Source organism: Carlito syrichta, unplaced genomic scaffold (assembly GCF_000164805.1).
Source record: "Carlito syrichta isolate Samal-C Ts95f unplaced genomic scaffold, Tarsius_syrichta-2.0.1 Scaffold316271, whole genome shotgun sequence".
Classification (NCBI taxonomy): domain Eukaryota; kingdom Metazoa; phylum Chordata; class Mammalia; order Primates; family Tarsiidae; genus Carlito; species Carlito syrichta.
The window spans coordinates 114,818-124,913 of NW_007260367.1; the positions used below are offsets into that span (position 1 = coordinate 114,818).

At 43.2% G+C, this 10,096-nt stretch overlaps 1 protein-coding gene across 1 annotated transcript in view; it reads left to right on the forward strand.

Annotated features, from left to right (window-relative positions):
• Window positions 1–6,325: 6,325 nt before the first annotated feature.
• TRIL (TLR4 interactor with leucine rich repeats) overlaps window positions 6,326–10,096 on the forward strand; it is a 6,974-nt gene continuing 3,203 nt past the window's right edge. The window contains exon 1 of the mRNA XM_021706976.1: window positions 6,326–6,459. Coding sequence (XP_021562651.1) covers window positions 6,326–6,459 — 134 coding nt within the window. The remainder of the gene's footprint in view (window positions 6,460–10,096) is intronic.

Sequence of the window (10,096 nt, forward strand, 5' to 3'; positions counted from 1 at the left end):
CCTACCTGAAACTCTAGGATAATCTCTTTATTTTAAAACCTTAATTCCATTGACAGCCTTAATTCCTCCTTGCCATGTAACCTAGCATATTTAAAGATTCTGGGGGGGTTAGGAGGTAGATATCTTTGAGGGGCCATTATCCAGTCTACCACGCTGAGAATACAATGTTTTATATTCTTATTGTTGCCTATTTGTATTTTCTGACTTTATACAATGCACATATGCTGTCTCTGTCATAACAAAAAGCTAATGATTAATGGTTATCATGCTGGCAGGTGTTTGTAGTCACCTGTTTCAGATGGTAAACCACTCTGGAATTTTAGTTAAGCTAGTACTCACAGTCCGTCACCTCAAGGAATGAGAATCACATACTTATTATCAATGGGGTTCTTACATCCGAGGATACCAGTTTAATTAGCCTGAGGGTTTCACTACTGAAATTCTTCCCAAATGGCTGGGTTCCCAGAAAACACCCCTTCAGTGCTAGCATGGTGGCTAAATCATACTTCTGAAGAGTCAACAATTATTTAGCCCAGAATCATCAATATGCCAAATGGTGCTTTCAATTATGAGGACCTAACACCTGTATCCTGGTGGCAAGAAAGCAAATTGTTATTTGCTAGTTTGACAGCTTAGGGGCAAAGCAAAGAAGCTTTCCAGGACTGTGAGACTGGAGACAACTTCAGTAAATATTATCCTGCTCACTGAGGATTAATATTAAACTAGTTGGACACCATGAATTGTTGAATCAGCCAAGCACAACATGGAAAATCACCTTCCATTGTAGAGGAGACTTTAAGTAGAGCAGCACCATATTCAAAGAATTATATCGTTAACAAATTTCAAATAACTGAATAGCATTCCGCTGAAGAGATGCAATCAATTCCTTAATGTTTAAAGCTAGAAGGAATCTTCAAGAGCATTTAGTCTAGTGTTCCTAAAACTAGGTCAACGGTCCTACCTCCCATCCTCCACTTCTTTGTTTTCTGCAGTATTTTTCAAAGTCTTGAATGTGCTATTGTGCACTGTGAATCTCCAAGACTGACACATGGTATTGAGGGTCCACAGGATCCTTTTCTTCACACATAATCTTTTCATATATCAAGGGCTATGACTAACGATAAGAACTGTCTGGGCAAACACTGATGTTTCATCATGAACATCACTTTGTAGAACAAGAAACTAATGTCCAGCATGGCCAAATGATTGTGTGAATTCAATGATCACAGAGCTGGCCCAGAATCTAGTCCTGCCTGTGAAACTATCCAGAGAGAACTTCTGTGTTGAAGCCTGTGTGTTCTGGGCCCAGGCAGCCTGAAGAAGAGCAACAAAACCATGAAAAGATGAAAACAGAATCTACAAGGAAAGGCAGAAGAGTCAGTTACCCAAGAATGTAGCTTCCTCCTCCTTGTTTTTTGCTCAAACTAACATTTATCAAAGACCTACAATTTCAGAAGAGGCCCTCTGTGTGTTACAGAGGACACCAAAAAGCTTATGAAAGACGTGGTTCTGCCTTTGCAGACCTCACATTCTTACTGAGAAGACATGGAGGAGGCTGAAATATTAGCAACAATCCTATTTTCATACCACTTATGTTCTAAGCACTTTCACATACATTTTCCAAAGCTCTTACATTGGGCAAGTATGATTTGTCCCTTTTTTGGGTCTCATTCTGTCACCCAGGCTGGAGTACAATGGCACGCTCATGGCTGCTGCAGCCTTGACCTGCTGGACTCAGGTGATCCTCCTGCCTCAACCTATCAAGTAACTGGAACTACAGGTGCGTACCACCACACCTGGCTAATTATTTGATTTATTGTAGAGACAAGGTCTTGCCAAGTTGCCCAGGCTGATCTCAAACCCCTGGGCTCAAGCAATCTTCTCGCCTCTGCCTCCCAAAGTGCTAAGCTTACAAGCATGAGCCACCACGCCTGGCTGATTTGTCCCTTTTTATAGATGAGAAAATGAACAACTGATCTGAGAGATTGTCTCAAGAGCAGAAACAAGTAAATAGATGTCACCTTCATGTCACCCTATAGCCACCACATGGGTAGATTATGATACACTTTTGGCTTTTTTGATGACACTTGCAAATGCTTTTGGGGCATTTACACTATATACAGGAAAGTGTTTGACTACCCACAGTTACTGCTATTACCAAGATTGATTTTTTTAAAAAAGTTTATAAAAGGAAGAAGGACATGGCAGGTCAATGGGGAAAGCAAGTGTGAATATGGATGGCATCACATACATTTTTAGCAAAGATTTTTAACTACAAAAACCAATGTTCATTATAGAAAACTTTGTTTCTACAGAAAGATTGGAAGAAAACGATCTGCACTCTCATCCACCAAAGAAAAGCAGTGTTTAGCAAACCCTTCACATATTTCTAAGATCATATACACACTATAAAACTAAAACTTTGCCATTCACCTTAAGCTTTTGAAGATTCTTCAGCTCCAAATATCTAAGTGGTCACAATAACTTGTTCTTTTTCAATCTACAACATATTATAGCTGACAACGACAAAGACACTAAAAGCATTCATGCTTGAGGTTTCTCAATTATATTTTGGAAATGAAGCAGGGATGAATGGAGGGCTGGGGAAGTGTCCTTACAGGATCTATTAGCATCCCACCAACAAAAATATTTGATCCTGCCTACCGCAAAGAGTCTGGTGCTGTGACTGGAGCCTTTGATCTTGTGTCCACTCCACATATGGTGTTACTAAGCATAATCAAAGTGCAAATCTTCATAGAAAATTACAGAGACTCTGAAAGGGGGATGGATGCTTCCTTCCTCTAATTTCCTTTCCTGCCATGTTCCTGGTCTTAAGTGAAAAAAGATTTGGCCTTTTGATGAAATCTGCAAACACTTTTAGAGTATTTACACTGTATATAGTCCATTATCTAACTGTCTGAGATTATTTCCACTACTGAGATTGACAGTGCTTCTTGCCAGGCTAGAGCTAGTTTTCAGTGGCATGGGTATCAAACTGCCTCCTTTACTTTGGCCCTATACAGTGACATTAGAATAAGAAGACATCTATAGCTCCAGGAAACAGGGGCATGGCACATTCACATCTAGATTTTGATAGCAAATCTTTGAAAATTTATAAGATGAATTGTTAACCCTTTAAGACAAACCTCTTCAAAAGAGGTAAAGGTGACTCCCAATAAATATTTTTAAGGCATTAATTAAACAATTCAGATCAAGTTGTAAAAAAAAATAGTAATCTTTTAAGAATTAATTCCCTAGCCAGGCATGGTGGTTCATGTCTGTAATCCTAGCACTTTAGGAGGCCAAGGCAGGAGGGCTGCTTGAGGCCAGGAGTTCAAGACCAGCCTGGGCAACATAGTAAGACCATCCCCCCACAAAATAGAAAATAACGCAAAATTACCTTCAAATATATCTGTCGTTCCACAAAGAGAGTGGGAGACAATTTCTGATTTATAAATTGAAAACAAAACTCACATTTTTGACAATCATCTTTGCCCTCTTGTCAACATACCCTCACTAAGTTTAAGTGACCTTGATGAACTTGGACTCAGAAAAGCAAACCCCAGGCAAATTTGCAGTTTGGAAGCTTTTAGATTCAGAAAGGTTCTGTGTGTTGTTTCTCATAGTTACTGATTATTGTAACCAAGCTTTATGAAAACTATTTTTAATAACATCATTATCAAGAAAAAAGAGAGATATCTAAAGCATCATTCAGAAAGTTTAATCAAGTACAGGCAAGCCCACTTGCAGCTGGTAGACACTGGTGTGGCTGAGTTGTTGCTCATGGCTGTTGTTTCCAGACTGGTCAGTACCCTAATGGTACCAGCTGTTAAATATTTGACTATCACCCAAACTGGTCTCATTAGTTGTAAGTATTAGTCATATATCAACTTGGAGCCTACCAAGGTCCATCTCAAAAACCTTGGGTCAGCCAGGTGCAGTGGCTCACACCTATAATCCTAGCACTTTGGGAGGCCAAGGTGAGTGGACTGCCTGAGCCCAGGGGTTCAAGACCAGCCTAGACAATTTGACGAGACCTCAGTCTCTACAATTAATAAAAAAAACTAGCCAGGTGTGGTGGTGAGTGCCTGTAGTTTCAGTTACTTGGAAGGCTGAGGTAGAAGGATGACCTGAATCCAGCAGATCGAGGCTGCGGTGGCCATGAGTGTGCCACTGCACTCCAGCCTGGGTGACAGAGTGAAACTCCAACTCAAAAAAACCCACAAAAACCTGGGGTCACAAGCCAGTGGTTTAGGTTGGGTTTGCACTCCACCATTATAGTGACAGAACATTGCAGAAGTTAGCTAACCTCTCTAGCTCTTAGTATCCTCTCTTCCAAATGGGGGATATTAATAATCCTCACCTAATTCCTTCATGAGATTTAGATTGATATTAAAACCAGATATATGAAAACTTTTTAAAATTTTAAAATGATTTCAAAGAAATGCATAACATTTGTACATCAGTTAGAAAATGCTAAAAAGTAGAGTGAAAACAATTACTTATTTTTTTATCACCTAAAGATAACAGTTAATATTGTTTATTTTCTTGGTTTGTTTCTCTTGCTTATTTTTATGAAAGCTTTGACAATTCAACAACGGTTGCTGAGTGCTATAAAAATGAAATAAAACGTGGCAATTGCCCTTCCAGTGTGGCATGGTTATAAATGGCGAAATAAATATTATTAGTGTAGTATGTAGAAATCCAAATAAAAGAACAGCAGAAAGTTGCATCATAAAATACAATTACCAGTCTGGTTCCTAGAGATGACAAATATTTTAGTACTTAAGAGTAAGGTATAAAAGAAATACTTTTAACACTTGAGCATTTCCTTAAGCCACTGACTTAATCCCATTCTAGGGAAAGACAATAGTATATTACTGCTATAAAATTTCAGTTACATATAAACAAACTCCATACTGTAACCATAAACAGTATGCGGATTTGCCTTGTTTCCTAAGTCATTATGCTCAGTCAACATCTGCCTTTCCTTTCTGGCTTGCCAGAAGTGCCTGCAGTTTTCACTGTGTTCTTGTAGATACACAATCTGTTTATACATGTAGGTTTCAAAGTATCAGGCTTCTTTGAACTGATGGATAAGGATCTTCCTTGGACATAAAAATCCAGAGTGTTGGAAGCATTCACTTTGTAGATGGCCTGAAACACATCTGGTGTTCGCCTGCCACAAAGGTACTGTTTTTTGTTTTAGTTGGGGCTCACTCTGTTACCCAGGCTAGAGGACAGTGGGATGATGAGGGCTCACCACAGCCTTAACCTCCTGGGCTCAGATGATCCTTCCACCTCAGCATCCTGAGTAGCTGGGACTATAGGCGTACACCACCATGTCCAGCTAATCTTTTTTTTTTTTTTTGTAGACATGAGGTCTTGCTGTGTTACCTAGGGTAGTCTGGAACTCCTGAGCTCCAGCGATCCTCTCATATTAGCCTCCCACAGAAATTTCAGGCACAAGCCACCACACTCAGTCACATTGCAGGTTTTAGTTCTTTCGTATTTTCCTCTAAAAAAGTAATTGCTATGACAGCATACCATCTTCATTGTATATAATTAGGATGGCATGATTCTCCTAGATTATTACCTTATATAAATTCATCTCTCCACCCTTGCATGGGCCTCATCTTACTCCTCTTATCTCCTGCTGCCCAGCAAAGGAGATACTGAATGTCTCAATAAACCCTTAAAAATTCTAGTCTGATGGTGCCTAAGCTTGAGTCCTCACCAGACAATACCTGAGAATGTGCTAAACAAATTTCTAGACCCTATTCTGAAAGTTCCAAATCAGATTCACTGGGGGTGGGCCTAGGATCCTGTATTTTTAAAAAACCTCCACTGTAAAATGGGGATACTAATCATTTCTGTCTCACTAGGTAGTTAAGGAAATAAGTTATTTTATATAGCATGCTTAGATCACTACCTGGCCCTCATTAAATACTACCTAAGTGTAAGTTATTACTATATTATTGTTGTTATGATATGATCAGTCAATCATAAATAGGTGTTTTGAAGAACTGCCTATTTGTTTTCTCAAACTGATGCATGCATAAAAATCATCTGGTGAGTTTATAAATGCAGATGTTGTGGCTTTGCTGCTCAGAGACTCTGACTTAATAAGGCTAGTTCCTAGCTGGAGACCTGCATTTCTGTATTTCCCAAATGGGAAAAAATGGAGAACTGGTAGGTATTCTGTAAATCTGTGGATGTCTCCTTCCCATCCCTGATTCCCAAGGAAAAGAAACTTGTCTCTCAGGCTGGGACTAAGAGCCAGCTCATTTAGATAGAGAAACAACTTTTGGGGTCATTTGTTAACATGGGGACCACTGGGGACTCTCCTGCTTCCAACTTCACCTGTGTCAGGGGCCATACTGCCACCAGTAGTATGGGGCCAGGCAGGGTTGGTTCACAGGAGCAAGGAAACAGCTGCCATCCCTGCAGACTGCCCTGGTAAGCTCCAGAATGCTGCTCCAGCAGGGTTTGGTCAGCTCTACCTCTCACCACTCTCCCTATTCGCTAGGGGTTACCCAACCAGATCACTCTTCCTCCAACCCATCCTGCGCCAGGGCAGTGTCTGGGCCAACTCCCACCAGTTTCAGGGGCTGCCAAAGACATAGCCTGAAATCTTTCACACCTCTGTTGCTGACATCCAAGAAGACCACAGGAGACTTGGGAAGACACAGGTGTACAACCAAGGCAAGCCCAAGAAGATTCCATGCCTGGGCAAGAACACCTGAGAATGTTTACACCACATGTATGTGTAACAGAACCAGCCCAAACTTGTTTGTGCTTCTGATCTCTGAAACTACCCTCTACTACACTTGGGATTTAAAGTGCAAACTTCCCAAAAGTGAAATGACGAAGCTCTTGTTTCTCTCATGAACAGCATTCCTTCTGGATTTCCAGTTGTGATTATGCAAATTATACATTCAAGCGTAATCAATACTTGAATCTCCTGGAATCAGAACAAGCCTGAATCCACCCATTAACAAAGACATTACAGAGTTAAGAGACAGTCATTTAACTAAAGACAATTATGTCCTTGCTTTCACTAAAAGTATTGCTTTTTATAGAAAATTAGGCACAGCCTATGTTATAATAAAGTAGAATTTACATTTCTAAAAAATGGTTTCCTTCAAACTCCTGTAATCTTCCTCCTTGTTCTTTCAAAATGAAAGTACATTTCTTTTCTCCCCTTCCCAAAATGCTACATATAGACAGGCCTGTCCAAAATGTGAGAAGCCCAGGGTTAGAGAGTGAAAGGAGGTCCCTGGCCCACCTCTCTCCTTTGAAACTCTGGCTCCTGTGTTACCAGGAATCTCCAGGGGGCCTCCCAGTGGAAACCCCAGGGCTCATCTCGAGATTCTTTTTGCACAGCTGCCCCTTGGTCTTTCAGTGGTCTTAGGAATATATATACTTGTGGCATGACTGGCCCCTAGGGAAGCAGATGGAAAAAGGCCTATACAGACTTAGGCAGTTAAGCAAAATGCTAGGGCCCAAAGAACCCTGAGCAGAGTGAGGGTGTGGGCTGTAGGCAGGCAGGCCCCCTTTGGAGACCTGAAATCCTGCTCTTAGGGGGAGCAGCACAGCCAGAGGACTGGAACACAGCCCTCTAAAGCACAAGGTCTGGGTCAGGCCTTCATTGTTCTGGTCTGTGAGAGATGTATAAGTAGTATCTAGGTGGTGCCTGTGTATGTGTTACCGTGATCTGAATGTTCTATCCACATGCCTTGTACACATCAAGGACCTAGAAAGCAAGAACTAGGTAGACAACATTTTCTTTGTATAGCACTTACTTTGTTTATTTAGGCAGAGATTCCTCTTGAAGTTGCAGTGCAAATATAATGACATCAACTGCCTGCTGAAATCCTTAACGGGGAATAAGGGAATGTTTACTTCAAGTCGTTGTACACCAGCTTGGTTGGATGATACTATTTTTTTTTTTGAGTTGGAGTCTCACTCAGTCGCCCAGACTGGAGTGCAGTGGCCGCTCCCGGCCACTGCAGCCTCGACCTGCTGGGCTCCAGCGATCCTTCCGCCTCAGCCTTCCAGTAGCTGGAACTACAAGTGCACGCTACCACGCCCGGATAATTTTTTTTTTGATTTATTGTAGAGATGAGGTTTCACCTGCCCAGGTGGGTCTCGAACCCGCGGGCTCAGGTAATCCACTCAGGATGACACTATTAAAGAATGTAAATGTTAATAAATCTCACCCCAAAGATGCAGATAGAAGATCTGGGAGTTCCTAAGTTCTTCTCTCACACGTGTCCCCAGGCTTCACCTCCTTGGGTGATTGCTCACCTTCCTCTAGGAAATACTGCTCACCTCTCAAACTCAGCACAGGCTCCTCCTCTTCTGGAGCCTCCTCACGCTCTCAGCCCAGAAGCCCCTCGGCTCTCATCTCCCAGTATAATCACTGCACTTGACTTCCCTCCCTTCAAAGCCAAGGTCCCTGCTCACCCATGAAGTCTTCACTGACCATGCTGCCTACAATCTCATCTTTCTCTAAATTCTGAATGTGCCTCTATCTTTTGCCCATATAAATTGCTGAATTAGGCAACTACCATCAAACATTGGAATTATTAAAAATCCACCTGTATCTTTGCAGCATTCTCATATCACTGCCTCATATTACTATATATATATATATTTTTTTGAGTTGGAGTCTCACTCTGTCACCCAAACTGGTGTGCAGTGGCCACTCCCAGCCACCGCAGCCTTGATCTGCTGGGCTCCGGCGATCATTCCACCTCAGCCTTCCGAGTAGCTGGAACTACAGGCGCGCGCCACCACGCCCGGCTAATTTTTGATTTATTGTAGAGATGAGGTCTCGCCAAGTTGCCCAGGCAGGTCTCGAACCCGTGGGCTCAGGCAGTCCACTCACCTCAGCTTCCCAAAGCGCTGGGAATGCAGGCAGAGCCACCGAGCCTGGCTTTCATATTACTATTTAACCTTTCATTGCAGTGCCCTTCCCACTAGACTGTCAGCTCCTTGAGGTGAAGATCTGTCTTTTTAAAGAAAATGTCCATGCTGTTGCAGAGTAGCCCTCAAAAATTACATTTTCTGAACACCTTGGGTGGAACGAGGGGCCTTATTTTTAGCAAAATGGTTTGCATTAAATAAATAGTAATTAACCGCTATCCCTTGTCCATTCTCATTCTAAGCAGGGGCATCCCCCAAAGGGGCCATTGATTAAATGTTCCATTCCTTATGGATAATAAATGATAATACCTCTCTAACTAAGCCAGGTCTGAGCACCGTGGGGCCTAAAGACTTTGAAGATCATCGCAAGCCCAGGCATAAATCAAGAAGGCCCTGCAGGGAGCAGTTATCCGGAGGGTCTGTGGAGGTTATTATATCTATGCACACGTGCGGAGCCTACCCCAAGGGCTCTAAGACTGGAGGAGAATTAATGGGACTGAATCACCAAAATCTGACGGAGACACTTTGACGGTGGCAGAACCAGTTCTGAGATTTCTTCATGCTCTTGCCTACAGCGGATCAAGTCCTCAGTTCAGATACCTGAGGGGGCGGTGCCTCTCCCCAGCTACCAGCACCACGACACCGAAAACCCAAGCAGTCTGGATGGGTTGGCCTGGGCTCTTCCGACAGTAGCCCACGGATAGCCGTGGCCAGGCAACCTCGTGCTCCCCCAAACTTCCTGGAGAACGCTGGCGGACTTCGTGTTGCCCGAGCTTTCCGCAGGGTGGCACCTGGAAGACTGCAAGTGACTTAAAACGAGGAAGGCGAGGCGCGCTCCCACTGCTCGGAAGCGGCTGGTGTGCTCGCCTAAAATAAAAAGGTCTCTGTCTGCAAATCCCGTTTGCTCGCCCGGTAATCCTCCCCCGCCCCCAGCCTAGCGTGTCCCCCCCGTACAGCTGTTTTTAATCCCTACTTTTCTCACTCGGCGTCCCCGGCTCGGGCTGACCAGACGCGGAGCCACTTAGCGTTTCCTCCTCCCCCTGCCGGGGTCTGTCCTCCCTCCGCCGTCTCCTCTTTCTCCGCCTGCGTCCCCCGGGGCAGAGTGTGGGAAGAACGAATTTCCGCCGGGTTTACTCGCTCCTCGCCGACTTGGGTCCCTTCCGGA